This window comes from Musca domestica, unplaced genomic scaffold (assembly GCF_030504385.1).
Source record: "Musca domestica strain aabys unplaced genomic scaffold, Musca_domestica.polishedcontigs.V.1.1 75, whole genome shotgun sequence".
NCBI classification, from domain to species: domain Eukaryota; kingdom Metazoa; phylum Arthropoda; class Insecta; order Diptera; family Muscidae; genus Musca; species Musca domestica.
Window position 1 is genome coordinate 475,338 of NW_026712393.1, and position 15,259 is coordinate 490,596.

Here is a 15,259-nt window from a genome sequence, read left to right on the forward strand (position 1 = left end):
TGAGTAGACCGATATGTTCAATATTCACAACAGACCTTGGCTTAGTAAAAATATTGTGATGTGTGTAATTTGTTTTTTGATAATCGGACTCTTACATCATATTTTATTAGAGTTATAATTATTTCAATTTTTGCCCCTTTGTGGGGGAAGTACTTGATGGAGTGGACCGATATTGTCCATTTTCTCACCTGACCTAGGACTGATGCAAGTATTAGGATTTGCAAAGTTGGAGTAAAATCGGAGTATCCTTTCTCTCTTTGTGCAGTAAATTGTTTTCTTTGAAAATTTCGACCTTTTGTGGGGGAGGTACCAGAAGGAGTGGACCGATATTGCCCATCTCCGAACTCGATCTAAGTTTGACAAAAATATTGCGATGTACCTAGTTTGGACCAAATCGGATACTCCCTTCGAGAGTTATCGTGTGCACCAACCAGCCAGAGAGACAGACGGATGGACATCGCTAGATCAACTCCAAATGTCCTGAAACGCATTTGGGTCAAAGAGACCTAAGGTCTAAAACCGTCATTTCGATAAGGCACTTTTTGCCCATATCAAATTATATATGTATACCTTCTCTAGCCATATGGGTGTGAAGAATGACGAAAATGTAATTTTTATTTGGTCCTCTCGAAAAGAAGACCCAGTGTAACGATAGCTCAAGATTTTAAAGATTTGACCAATAATTTCCAGCGGAATAGCCAGCCAATTTCGGACTATTTTTATATAAGTTCTCCTCTTCATATTTGAATTATATTGAAAGTTGCGAGAAAGATTTTCCAAAGAGCCTCAACGTTAATTAAACCATAGCATATCTCGATTTATTGCCAGCTCTTATATGTTTTTTTATAGTCCGTTTTTGGATTTTTTTCAGAGTTATCGCAATAAAATGATTACTTTTGCTCTATTCCAGAACCTACTTTTGCAATTTTTTTCGAACAGTGCTTTTTTGTAAATGTAACAGGTAGTCACTGCATTTTTTTTTTTTTTCAAAGTGGCATCTTTAAAAAATAAACAAAACAAATTTATAATTAATTTTGTGAAATAAATCGGTAATTATTTCTGCAAAAAGAGTTGAAGCGAAAATGGATAACCAAATGGACACCAGCCCATTGTCATTTTAATGTCATATTATTAATATAAAATGTGGCAACGTAAATTCTGTAAACTTTACATTAAAAGGTAAAAAGAAAATGGTCTGACCTTTTGCTCCTCGGACTGTTCATATGTAAATAGAACTTGTAATAAAAAACGATTTATTTGCCTGACTATGTCGCAATTCGTAATCTCTTTTGGGTCACCCCTATTCTTCGCAGTCGTCTGAACTCTCTGTTAAAGGACACTCAAGATAATCTCATTTTCAAGGATCTTGGCGCGGTTTCCTCTAGGCATTTGAAGGCAGGAAGCTCTTTTCGATTAGTCCCCAGTGTCACAAACGAAATGACCATATTTACATTCCCTTCATCCTATGTAGGTGGTATTCATTACGTTTAAAACCTTTTTATCCTAAAGATGTACAAAAGTAGTGACTGAATTGACATTGTCTAGAATTCATTGTGTAGCGGATGCATGTTCTGAATCAAACTTAATCGGATGTAATTTTAATTCACACTTCCATCCGTTACTCGTGCATTCATTTTTTGGTCACACGATAAAAGGTATTTGTTTGTTCTTCTTTTTTTGTCAAAATTACAATAACGAACTCATTATTCCTTTTCCATAGATATTATTTAACTTGTGAACTATATACGCATATTTTTGTTAAAAAAAATGCATTCCATAATATTCATGCATATGTATGTATGTGTGAATTTATAAAAAAAACGAATTTTATCATTTTCTCATAATATTCAATTTCATTTTAGCCGAATGTCTCCTCAAACTTAACGGAAAACATACGATACCCGAACGACTGATAAGAAATTGCAATGCAATACCTCAACAGCAGCAACGAACTGTGCCGTAATATTCGTGTTGACATTGAAGGAAGGAATTTTTATCTAACAAAAAACACAAAAAATTAAAGGGATCACACAGTTAAAATATTAAAATGTTGATGATAAAATATTAATGTTTTTCCATAGGGAATAAAGACATATTTTTTAAAGAATGATCATACAGAAAACCATTCTGGATATATAGAAATATAAATAGACACTATAAATCAGACAATAATAAAGTTTAATAGAATGGAGGGTATATTAAGTTCATCATTCCGTTTGTAACTAATCGAAATAAAAATAATAGACATAACAAAGTATATATATTTTTGATCAGCGTAAAATTCTAAGGCGATTTAGCTATGTCCGTCCGTTTGTTGTAATCACGTTCTAGTGAAATCGAATAAAGAAAGGTAGCTAAAATTTTGCACAGATCAGCCCCCATATTCGGTATTTTGACGATTGTAGTTAATTATACCCTACAACACTATGTGTTGGGGGTATTATAAGTTTGATTGGGTCAAAAATTATGTAACACCACGAAATATTGGTTTCCCACATAGGAAAGTATATATGGATCTTCCTAGCTCGCCGAGCTGAGTCGATCTAGCTATGTATGTCCGTCCGTCCGTCTGTCCATGTTAATTTGTAATCACTCTACAGGTCGCAATTATGGCTCGATCTTCACGAAATTGAAAATGTAGGTGGGGTTAAGATCAGAATAGAACCCTATTTCTTTTGGAGATGATCGCATAACATTTAGGGGTTGAAATGGACCAAATACTGAAAAAATGTCGGATTTTGCAGTAGCTATACAGGTCGCAATTATAGATCAATCGACGCGGAACTTCGCATGTAGCTAGAGTTTAGGGCAGGGAAGAAGCCTACCAATTTTGATGGTCATCGGGTAATATTTAGTGGGTAAAATAGACCATATCTTTTGTGCTGAAAAAATTCAAAATTTTTCATTAAAACGCGAATATTTTAAATCCCGTCGAAATCACAAAGCCATGACAAGGTTAGTTCTGATCTTTACATTGATGTTAACATCCAACAAATCGGATATATAGCAAAATATGTGCGATACATATGTCTATCAAAGAAGATATGCTTGAAAGATCTCTTATATGTCGAGAACGGCTGATCTGATTTCGACAATTCTCATTAATTCAGAATGGCCTCTTGGCAGGAAAGAAAAAACGTCTAAAAAAATCGCATAAAAATATCTCTCTAAAGATGAAAATATTGATTTTGTAAAATTTTCTCATATTTTTGGCATATTTTCATTTTGAAATAAACATTTTGTAATATTTCTACAGCTGACAAAACTAAGTAGTTAGGATATCAGGATATCATATACAGATCGCATTTATGGTCCGATCCTAACGAAATTTTGCATGGGGATCAGATGAGGGTCGGATTAGAAGCCTAATCTTTTTGGAGATGATCGCCATATATTTAGGGGTTGAAATGGACCAAACAACTGCAAAATTTTCAGCAGGTCGTAATTATTGCCCGATTCTCACGCACATTTGAATGGGGGTAACGGGCATTGCAAAAAGCCAAGCTGTTTTGGATGGCCATCCAAAAATATTCAATTTGTGAAATAGTTTGCCAACTTTTGTAGACAAAATACAAAAATGTCCATTCCAGTGAATTTTTGGAGAATTCACAAATACAGGAAAGACGCACTTCTGACTATTTATGTAACGCTGATTTCGTTGAAGAATATAGTCAAATGTCTGTATCTCCTATAGATGCGTTTCAGTCAAAAACCAATAATAAATGTTAATCTTTTGCCACTTCTCAGAGATTATAGGTCTTTTTGGGAATATTGGTTCCAGATCTAGGAAGACCATTTAATAACCAATAAATTGGAAATGAGCAAATTAGTTTATGTTGCTATTATTCGAAAATTAGAGAACGAAACCAGATGGTTTTCTTTTATAATTTGTCATAATATCTTGTGGCATTCTTTCGAGTATCTCGCCTATATAAACTGTATCGTTTATTATAGTGTTGTAGGGTATTCAACGGTCGGCCCCGCTCGACTGTAGCCTTTGATTACTTGTTTTTTCAATAAAATTGTCTGAAAATCCACAAAAGGAGTTCCTTCTGAGTACTTTACCCCTTGGAGAGAAATCTCTATATTGGTCCACGATATCGTATCGTATCGTATAGCCTCCATATAACGGTACCTCCCAAAATTCGATATTTTGATGATTTTAGCGACATCATTTACCGGAGTTGTTTCAAATTTCGTATTTAAAGTTCGTAATGCGAACTACAGTCTATGACAGAAAATTGTCTTTGCAGGTATTCGTATAGACCCCATATATCAGTACCTCTCTATATTCGGTATTTTGACGATTTTAGGTACAATATTCACCGAAATTGTTTCATATTTTGCATTTGAAGTTCCTAATGGGTACTACAGTCTGTGACAGAAAATTGTCCATGCAGGTCCAGGTTTTTGTATAGCCTCTCCTTATATGTGGTCTTTTGATGATTTTAGCAAAATTAATCACCGGATTTTTTTTTCAAGTTTCGTATTTGAGTATTGTAATGGCCGAAATTACCTATGTGGGTCCACGTCTTCGTATAGACCCCAATATAACGGCTATATTCGGTAATTTTAAAATTTTAAAAGAATTTTTAACGGATTTTATTTTTTGAAAACTTTCAAATTTATTCCAAATAGTGGAGGGTATTCAGAGTTCGGCCCGGCCGAACTTACTGCTTTTTTACTTGTTTGAGATGTGTTGCCTTTTATAACAGAAATCGAAATCTTTTTCAATCGGAAAATATGTGACATATTTGGAATTGGAATGTTGATCCTGACCAATCTTCACATTCTTTACAAGGCCAGTAACAACACTTCCCAAAATTATTTTGGGCATTAAAACATAGCAGAGATCGGTTACATTATCTAATACTATTCTGGATCACATTGTCATGATCTAGTCGACCATATGCAGGTCTTCAAAGTAGTAGACGATTTCGAATTCCGATATGAAAAGTGGTGGCCATGGGATACCCTTTATAATTCTGTCATAACGGGATAATAGTTTCCGGACTACCGGATACTTGACAGCCCACCCCAAAGAAAAACCCAGTAAGGAAAGGTCAAAAGTCGGGCGGGGCTGACTTTATGATACCCTACACCACTATGTGTATTTAGTAGAGCCTCCCGCAACAAAAAAGTTTATATGGGGAATTTATGTGCAGTAGATCAACCCAATTATGAACTAAATAACATTCCTGTATAGTGCATGATATGACTTCGATAGGAATTATATTAAAAAAAATAATTATTGGAGTAATATATATGCCGGACAGAGTAAAATGGTAAAATTCTGCTGAATATAAAACAAGGAAAAAAAGTAGCTGAGTTCGGCCGGGCTGAACTTTTAATACCCTACGCCTCTTTGAAGGGTCTTGATTAATTAAAAAAACCGTCGAAAAATACATCTTAAATGATATCCGTTATATGGGGGCTATACACAAACGTGGACCTGCATAAGTAATTTCCGAACTTTAAATACGAAATTTGAAACAATTCCGTTGAATAATGTAGCTTATATTATCAAAATACCGAATATCGGGAGATACCGTTATATAGGGATCTATACGAAGACGTAGAACTGCACAGAAAATTTTTTGCCACAGGCTGTAGTACCCATTACGAACTTCAAATACCAAATTTGAAGCAATTTCGGTAAATAATGTCGCTAAAATCATCTAAATATCGAATATCGGGATGTACCGTTATGTGGGGGCTATACGAAGACGTGGACCTGCACAGACAATTTTCTGCCATATATTGTAGTTCCATTACGAACTTCAAGTACCAAATTTGAAACAATTCCGGTGAATAATGTCGCTAAAATAATCAAATTCCGATTATCGGGAGGTACCGTTATATGGGGAATATACGAAAACGTGGACCTGCACAGACAATTTTCTGTCTTAGGCTGTAGTATCCATTACGAACTTCAAATAACAAATTTGAAACAATTTCGATGAAACGAATGACAAACAAACGGAATGACAAACTTAATATATCCTCCATACTATGGTGGAGGTTATAAAAATCTGTTCGATTTGGGCTGATATTACATATATGGTGGGCAATAACCGTAAAATCGGAGGAAGATGTATATTTAGGTTATATAAAAATCAGAACCGATCTCGCTACAATTTGTCAGATGTATTTTCAAGCAGTACCATATGCGCGGTGTCAAATACGATTGTTGTGAAGTGGATATTACGCATGTGAAGGGCTTACAACCTTAAATCGTATAAAACGTATATATGGGAGCTATAGCTATATCTGAACCGATTTTCTACAAATTTGATTTACTTGCTTCTAGACTGAATTAGGTCGGATGTGTAAAAAATCTGGTCATTTGGACTGATATTAGCCATTTGGTGCACGATTAACACGAAACCGGTTGAAGATATATATGGGTGCTATATCTATATCTACATATCATTTTAACCGATTTTTATCAATTTCAAAAGGGTTCATCCTTGGGCCAAACAAATTTTCTTTGCAAAATTTCATCTCATAATAAAAAAGACCTGCATTTTGTTCACAAAAATACACGGACCGACGGACTGACATGCATAATGCGATCACTTAAATCACTTCCTGATTATATGAAGATCCTCACAAGTAACTATGGGTCTATTCACTTCCTTCTCCATGTTACAAAGATATAGTAACTTTACCACTATGTGGTGTAGGGTATAAATACCTTCCCGAAATCAGGGCAAACATTTTGAAAAATATTTTACTTAGGGCCCGATTACACATCATTCCTCCGTTCCAGAATCTACTACTGTTGCATTTTTTTCGATATAATAAAGGGAAATCGGTTATCGTAATAAACACTTTTACATTCTTGCAATCCTGGAAGAGACAAATAGTCTTTTATGTTTTTCTTTTGTATGCCTATTTATTCCTCCCAGAAGTTTCTAACTGTCCTATCATGATAGAAGAATATAGGTAGACGCATTGACACAGCTGCTGGGACAATGAACTGTCAAACCAAGTTTGAAATTCAAAATGTCGAATGAAATATTATTTAAATTTCTAAAAATTGTTGAAAAACGCGAATTATTATAACCTCCGAATGACGTCGTATAAGAAAATATATACAAATATTCTTATATTTGAAAAAACATTTACATTTTTTTGACATATCAATGCCCCCAAGCGTTGATGCATCTACCTGTATTCTTCTGCCATGCGTCCTATTTAGTTTATTAATAAAGCTCTTGTTATTTTTTAACGAACTATAGAACACTAGTCAATAATGTCTACCACTAGAGAAAATTTAAAATTTGTTAAAAATGTTATTTGGTTTACGAAACCAATTTTTCGAGTTTACGAAAAAAAAATTATGAAAAATCGTTCTCAATTGGTTATAATAATTATGGTCTGTTGCAGAAGTGGAAGAATGTAAAAGTTTTTACTACGATAACTGATTTTCCTTTTATGATATCGAAGACAATTTCAAAACTAGTAGATTCTTACAGGTACTGGAAAAGAGCAATTTTTATATTTTTTTAGTTTATCTTTATGTTCTTGTAGTTTCTGAATCAAAGCACGTTGAATGAATTGTATTTTATAAACATTTCCCACTAGTTAGAAAATTTGTCCTTCTTTCTTATTAAAAAATACACATTTTTATTTCTTCACTTTTTTCAATAATTTTGTTTTGACAAATCAGCTGATTGATTGCAAGTTTCTACAGCGATTCCGTCTGTATACTTTTCACAGTTTTCTGACAACAGAGAATAGGACTTCCTTACGATCACTCCCTATTTATCTCTCTCTCTCTCTCTGAAAAAAAGTTGCTGGGCAATTTCTGCAGGAAAAGTAATCCGACAGTCCTAATTTATACAAAATGATACAAATGTTTGGGTTACCGTACACATCCATTCATTTATTCTATCTAATTTGTACTGTACACCACGAATGTCTTCAGAGTTTTCATCGATATTAACATATCGGTTTGTGTCCACACTAACTGAAGTAAATCACTTATCGACCTATAAATCCCCAAAATTGACGCTCATTATGCCATCCACACTTCGTAAACACTCGTTCAATCATTTCTACTGTGAATAGACAGCTGTTGCGGCGTGTTGGCTTTTCCACTTTCTATACATTGGACATATTGCTTCTTCCTTCATTCGCTGGACGATTATCTGAGCCTGCACGTGTAATTGTTTATTTACCTCGGAAGGAAAGAAAATCAAATTCAGTCTTCTAAATAAATCACTAAACAATGAAGTTCTTCGTTCCAAGCTCATTTGGCAAGAATGCCGATGCTGTTAAATTTAAACCCACTGCCCAAATTGACACCAGTGCCAGTGGAAAAATTAAGAAAAACAAGAAAAAGAAAAATAAGGCAAAACCCAAGACTGAAGTCACTGGAAGAGGCCCACTTGCACCACCTATGCCAATGGAATCTGACGATGATGAAACTATGACTGCAGTGAGAAGAGTTAAAGAAGGAAAAGTCGAAAAGAAGAAGAATAATAAAAAACAGAAACAAAAACAAATTAAGCCAACTCCTGCGTTATTGGAGGCAGCCAAGGAATCATTGTTAGAAGATGCCGAAGAAAAACAATCCACATCCATGGGGGCTGCTGGCGGCGTAAGTGCCTTCGAGGCCAAGTTGAAGGAACAGCTCATGGGAGGTCGATTTCGTTTTCTCAACGAACAGCTGTACACCATGAACAGTAAGAAAGCCGAACAACTTTTCAAATCAGATCCTGAGGCCTTTAAGGCCTATCACGATGGCTATCGCCACCAAGTCGAAAAATGGCCATTAAATCCATTGAATCGTATTATTAAAATGGTTAAGAAACTACCCAAGTCCTTGGAAATTGGTGACTTTGGTTGTGGTGAGGGCATGCTGGCAAAATCTGTACCCCACAAGGTATACTCCATGGATTTGGTTAGTTGTCGCGACGATATAATTTCCTGTGATATGGCCAATACACCGCTAAATACCCAATCTTTGGATGTTGCCGTATATTGTTTGTCTCTGATGGGTACAAATCTGAAGGATTACCTTTTGGAGGCGAATCGTGTTCTGAAAATGGATGGTCTGATGTATGTGGCTGAGATTCAATCACGTTTCGATAATGTCAAAGATTTTGTACGAAAGATAGACTCCTTTGGTTTTACATTGCTCAATCAAGATGTTGGACAAAAAGTTTTCTACTTTTTCCAATTCAAAAAAGTTCGCAATGTGGGCAAGGTGGCCAATGTGCCAGCGTTGCAACTGAAACCATGTTTGTACAGGAAACGGTAAGAAATGTTGTGATTTGATGTTGCATTGATATTGCAATACCATATTATTGTTTTATTTTATTTTTTTAATTTTAGATAAACCTGTACGCGGTGCAATTGGATTACATTATAAAGACTAATTTAGAAAATAAATAGAACGTTAAAGAAAACAATAATGTCTTATCTTTGGCTTTAAATATAAGCTATTTAAAAGCCTGGAAGCTGGCCACTACATTTAAGAACGATCCGTAGTTGCTCTACTCGGCCCAAGAGTGTCATCTCAGCCTCTTTGGAATTTAGAGAATTGAGCTTCTACAACAACCAGATAGTCCAATTGTGCATGACAATATTAAAAATCCAAACATTGAAATACTTTTTCACAAAAGGTTTCTAAACCAATTACGCTTCGAGCTGGTCTGACAGTCTAGGGATATCCTGACTTAATTTAAAAAATCAGAAGCGCTAAATGGCATTGTATAGGTAAATACGAATGAAGAGATTCAATAGCAAAATCTTTCTTTTTTAATACCGTGAAAATACGAGTATGTTCGAGCTGGTCTGACAGTCTAGGGATATCCTGACTTAATTTAAAAAATCAGAAGCGCTAAATGGCATTGTATAGGTAAATACGAATGAAGAGATTTAATAGCAAAATCTTTATTTTTTAATACCGTGAAAATACGAGTATGGTTTATTCTTGGCCAAGAAAACCCAAATGATGGTTTACATTCTATCAACCCAATGACAATTTTAGGCAGGCAATATCTAGTCTCTATTTCATAACTCATTGTTGCAATGTAACACCTCCAAATTATCTATCGACCAATGACATAAATTCAAACTTACAAAGTGAACTTTAGAAGTTTCACTTCAAAAATGCAATGCGATGTTTCCTTAAATCTTAGATATCAAGAATTTTTGAACGAGTTGAGCGGTTATTTCTGCCAGCATTACAGTCGTGGAACTGCTTTGGTTTTATATGCTATTTTAGAAAGAGTGTAGAACCTTGATTGGGTTTCTGAATCTCAGGTTACACTCAGAAACCAAAGTTAGACTAAAAAGCGGATGACATGACAATTCGTTTTTTTTTTTTTGCGCTGTGATTTGTCCCTGCATCTCATATTTTTTTAAAAGTTGGACTTCAAATAACTATCAGTCATATGATTTTTATGAGCTTATTACCCCGATGGGGTAATTTAAACCTTTATTATCTCTCCGTTTCGTCAGTACATTCCTTTTTAGATGATTCTTGATCATCATTTGCAATTTCACAATTTGTCTCTGAACTTTCGATTTTATTGTCATTATTACTATTTTCCGTTTCTATATCTTTTGTTTGGTTACTATCCTCTGTGTCAGTGGCAGTATTCTGATTTCCAACATCGTTAACAGTTTCCTCTTTGTTTTCTGCAGTATTTCCAGCTATCTGCTTAGGTTTGGCACCTTTTCTTGGTGGTATTGTTTGCAAGATAGCATCAGTCCAACTTTTACCTTCGGCCACACGTACCAGTATTTCGAAAACTAAAATAAAATTTTATATCAATTCCTTGAAATAATCTCTGTTTTTATTACATACCATGAAACGTTGTAAGCACCGCTCTCGTTTTCATATCGACATATTCTCCCAGCGGAAGACGTGCCGTTCTTAAGCCCGCTTTTGTTGCACGATCATGACAATAGTTTTTATGATGATTGTGATCGACGAGACCACCAATGACATAGACATTTTTCGCATCCAAACTGTCAAGCACATTATCAGATTCACTGGTTAGATATATTAATTCCTTATTGTCAAAGGCCTCTAAATGTGTCTCATCAAAGTGATATTTTAAATGCCAATTTTCCCAGCCATCATTTTTCTTCAATACCCTATGTATATTACCATCAGTTTTAATACCAGTAAAATGCAATTGTACAGGACACTCCGATCGACGATTAATGGTATATATTCGCAGACATTGTTTTACACATTTTGCCATATCACGTTCATTCATCAGATCGTCACAATCTAAATCAATAACAATACGCAAAGGGTTTTCCTGTTCACCGACTTTTTCAAGACGTCTCTTCAGGTCTTTTCTCGATGGGCCATTACGTACGGGCAAACCTTTTTCGGCAGCTTCTCGGCGTTTTTGTTTTTGACGTTCTTTTTCCTAAAAATAAAATCGTATAATTTAGAGGGTCATGACTTCTTAAGGACTACAAATCAATGACTATTCATACTTGCTTTCGCTTTTCCTTGCGCTGCAGCAGTTGTTGCTCCAGTTTCTTTTGCTTTTTCAGTTGGTTTTTACTGTTCGGAGTTGGTGGAGTAAAGCCAGGGGCACTTGGAATTACTACGGTTGATACATCCTCTTTCAACTTTTTCTCCGCTGGCTGTTCTATCCCGGAATTTTCCATTGCTATGCCCAAGGATTGCACGTGTGGTGTCCCTGCTTATTATTGTTTACAAATGAAAACTAGGGACACATACGTCGACTTTCGACAAATAGGTTAATATAAATCGATTTGTAGTTGAATCGTTTTGCCTTACATTAATGTCATGTTCTTACTGCCATTGAAATTATTAGCCTAGGGCACTGTAATTAATGTGGCGTTTCTACTGCACTTGATTCGCTCTCTATTCGTTGTTTGACCCGTAACTATGAAAAAACTACCTAATTCTTCACACAAAATCCTGAGCGAACACTCATTTTTGTACATTGTTCAAATCAAATCACTCTCAGAACAACGAAAATATATGTCCCATCCCTAACAAATGAGAGCATTTATCGAAAAAATAAATTATGACATATACAAATTGAAAATAGAAAAATTTTATGAAATTTTGAAAAATTTTGGTACGACTGAAAATTATGAATGAAAACTACAATGTTGAATGGCATATGTACATTCAAACGAAAGTACATTTTGATTTCTCTTTCGTTCGAGGTACGCATTTTGTCCACGAGTTGAAATTTCCACAGAAAACTGTAAACAAAATAGGCAATATTTTCAAAATGTTTGTATTGGCAGAAAAAATATTTGACAAGTGTCTCTCCAGCAGAATTTAAAAATAGAAAAATACAAAAATATGTTCAAAATCTCAATATTTACACAAAAAGTTGAAAACGTGAATGAAAATAGTAAAATTAACGATATAATAAATCTATGGGAGAAAAACAATAATTTCTACTACTTATCATGGTAGAACTAAGAAGGTAAAGTCATGTAATCATATGTTTACAATTTTTTCAATATTATACCTTTGACAACATTTCATTGTCAAAATTTACATCCATAAATCCATTGTATATACACAAATCAGAGATGCGCACTTTTTTATGCATTGAAAATTGACAAGGTAAATTACAGAAAATGCAGAGGTGGGAATTTTGTATAAATTCCCTTTAAAATCAACAAATAAAATTTTTGAAAAAAGGATATCGATATCGTGACATAGCATTATGTTATAAATTAACTGAGCATACACTTTTTAAGGGTTGTTGTTGATTTTTATCAATTCAATGTACATGGAAATGCTCTGGAAGAGCATGTCTATAATATCTGATATTTTTTTCTCATATTTCCGCCACTTTTCGGCGATTTCGGAATAACAAATTTTTCTAAAATTTCCAATGCATTTCTGTTATGTCACTTGCCATCTACTACCTAATAGAAAAATTAAAACTCATATGCATTTTGTCCAGTCTTTATAGTTTTATGTCTTTGTCACATATTAATGTTCCCATGGTAGAAGAATACAGGTAGATGCATCAACGCTTGGGAACATTAATATGTCAAAATTGTTAAAAGTTTTTTAATAAATAGATTTGTTCAAGTTTTCTTTTTCTTTTCCTGTATTCTTCTACCATAAATGTTCCCAAACATTGATGTGCCAAGTGAAATCCCCTCGATTTGAAAGTCAATTTCATTCGAGGCATTGGCGCAATAAATTTGACCATTTTTTTACCATTTACCACTCCATTTAGTAAATGAAAACGTGCCTTAAGTGTAATAAATAAAACAAACAATATTTTTTTATTTACAAAAGTAATATTTTACTATATTGTTGTTGTTGTTTCTGTTTGTTTTCTTTCGATTTCTTTTATGACTATGTTCTTTATATTCTTCTCAATAATAATATTAATAATTAATATGCAATAATAGTTGTTGTATATGATTTACAATGATTTTTCGTTTGTAAACAATCCAAAAAAATCTCTTATAAATTAAAACGGTAATTAATAATATAAATCATATGAAAAAAAAACTTCCAAAAAATATACGTATAACAAAAAAATTAACACTTTTGAATTTTAGAATTCGGTTACAATTGTTATTTTGGTTTGATTTTCCAAAAAATAACTTATTCGCTAATTGTGTTTTTTTTTGTTTTCATATTCAATATGTATGTATGTAGTTTTATGTGGGACAATTTTCCATGGTTTTCATATGTAAGTATAGATGAATGAATGTATGTCAAAAGTAAATTTCATTGGTGTATAAATTTTAATGAATAGTAATAGTAATAATAATAATAGTTAATCATAATAATTATGTTAAGCATACAAGAAGTAGTTATGTGGTGTTATGTGTTGGTTGGTTTGTATAATAATAATAATTAACGTATTAACAATTAATTTCATTATAATGTAAATATCATGTTGCATGTATTTTGAGATTGGTTGTTATTCTTTTTTTAGTTTTTTTTTAACTTTTTTTTTCGTTTTTATAATATGAATTGTAATTTTAGTTATTATATTTCACTAGCACAAAATGCATATACATATATGAGAATATACATACATACTAAGTACTGTGATATCATTGCTTGTTCCAAATACCGGAGTTGCTTGACAGATTTATAAATAAAATAACTGAAATTAATTTGGATCAAACGCTTTATGTCCTATACCAAGAAATGCCCTCAGAATCCATAATGTCAATATTTAATGTCATTTTTATCAGTTATGGGAATATTTTAAGACAATGCTCATAATCCGAAAAATGAATTCTAAAATTTGGAGTCCAAATTCAATTCAATTCTTTTATGAAATATGGCAAAACCCATGGTACAATGAAGAGAAGGTAGGTCAACTTTGAAAAAATTGCAAGTATAGAGGTCTACCTGTTTGGCTTGTAATGTCAGAATTACTATTAAAACAGTCAAAACAGTAAAAAAACAAACAACTTGTTGCATTGATTTTGAATAAATAATTTAAAACCGCGAAAACTGAATGAATGAAATTTCTTTTCAATATCATGTTCTATATATCTCTTATGGTTTATTTCGCGACAAAAACTTTAGATTTTGTCGATGCATTCGTTGCAATAAGCATTTTGAAAACACCCGAATTTGAATATTTTCTGAACAATTTTTTATTATTGAAAAGAAGACACACACATAAGCAAATGAAGTTGACTTATTAAGCCAGAAAAATAAAAAAATTTAAATCATATGGTAGTTCTGCCCTACCTTGAATTCATTGTACCATGGCAAAACCTGTGTTACTGAGAATTGTAGAATACAGACAGAGTCTGTAAAATAGAGAGCATGAATGCCCCGATTTTCAAATCGTCCTTGCGTAGCACAATATTTGGGGCTTCTACTTAATTCCTTTGGACAGACCGATATTTGAAAATGGCTAAATTGACTCGAAAACATGGTATAAATATTTATCGAAGTGGAACAAAAAAGTCGTACTTTGAATATATTTCCATTTGTCTATTCCAATTGAAAAGCGTGTAACGGAAATTCGACTATAGATCCCTTAAAATCTTTAACGGGGCATGGCGTTGAAGGCATTAAGAGTGTCTGACATGGTAGAAGAATATAGGTAGGCGCAAGGTAGATCTAACAGGTAACCGCATCGGCGAATTGATACAATAAAACAACTTTTGTGGTACCCTCAAATGTCAAAATTGGCATCAAAGGCGAAAAACATAGATTCGCCATGACATTTAAAGGTTGCCGCAAATTTGTTTCAACCAATCAGAAACGAGGAACGTCGCATTAAAAGTTTTTATT

The 15,259-nt window shown here is 33.6% G+C and overlaps 2 protein-coding genes across 2 annotated transcripts; one reads left to right on the plus strand and one right to left on the minus strand.

Moving 5' to 3' along the window:
* The first annotated feature begins 8,096 nt into the window (after nucleotides 1–8,096).
* LOC101887399 (ribosomal RNA-processing protein 8) lies at nucleotides 8,097–9,425 on the plus strand. Its single transcript, XM_005182090.4, has 2 exons — nucleotides 8,097–9,267; nucleotides 9,346–9,425. Exons 1-2 carry the CDS (start codon nucleotides 8,237–8,239, stop codon nucleotides 9,347–9,349), a joined length of 1,035 nt encoding a protein of 344 aa, XP_005182147.2. The 5' UTR covers nucleotides 8,097–8,236; the 3' UTR covers nucleotides 9,350–9,425.
* Nucleotides 9,426–10,410: 985 nt separating this feature from the next.
* On the minus strand, nucleotides 10,411–11,727 carry LOC101889123 (tRNA methyltransferase 10 homolog A). Its single transcript, XM_005182100.4, has 3 exons — nucleotides 11,473–11,727; nucleotides 10,826–11,402; nucleotides 10,411–10,770 (listed from the first exon to the last, which is right to left on the minus strand). The coding sequence occupies exons 1-3, from the start codon at nucleotides 11,647–11,649 to the stop codon at nucleotides 10,457–10,459; spliced, it is 1,068 nt and encodes a 355-aa protein (XP_005182157.2). The 5' UTR covers nucleotides 11,650–11,727; the 3' UTR covers nucleotides 10,411–10,456.
* Between the last annotated feature and the right edge of the window lie 3,532 nt (nucleotides 11,728–15,259).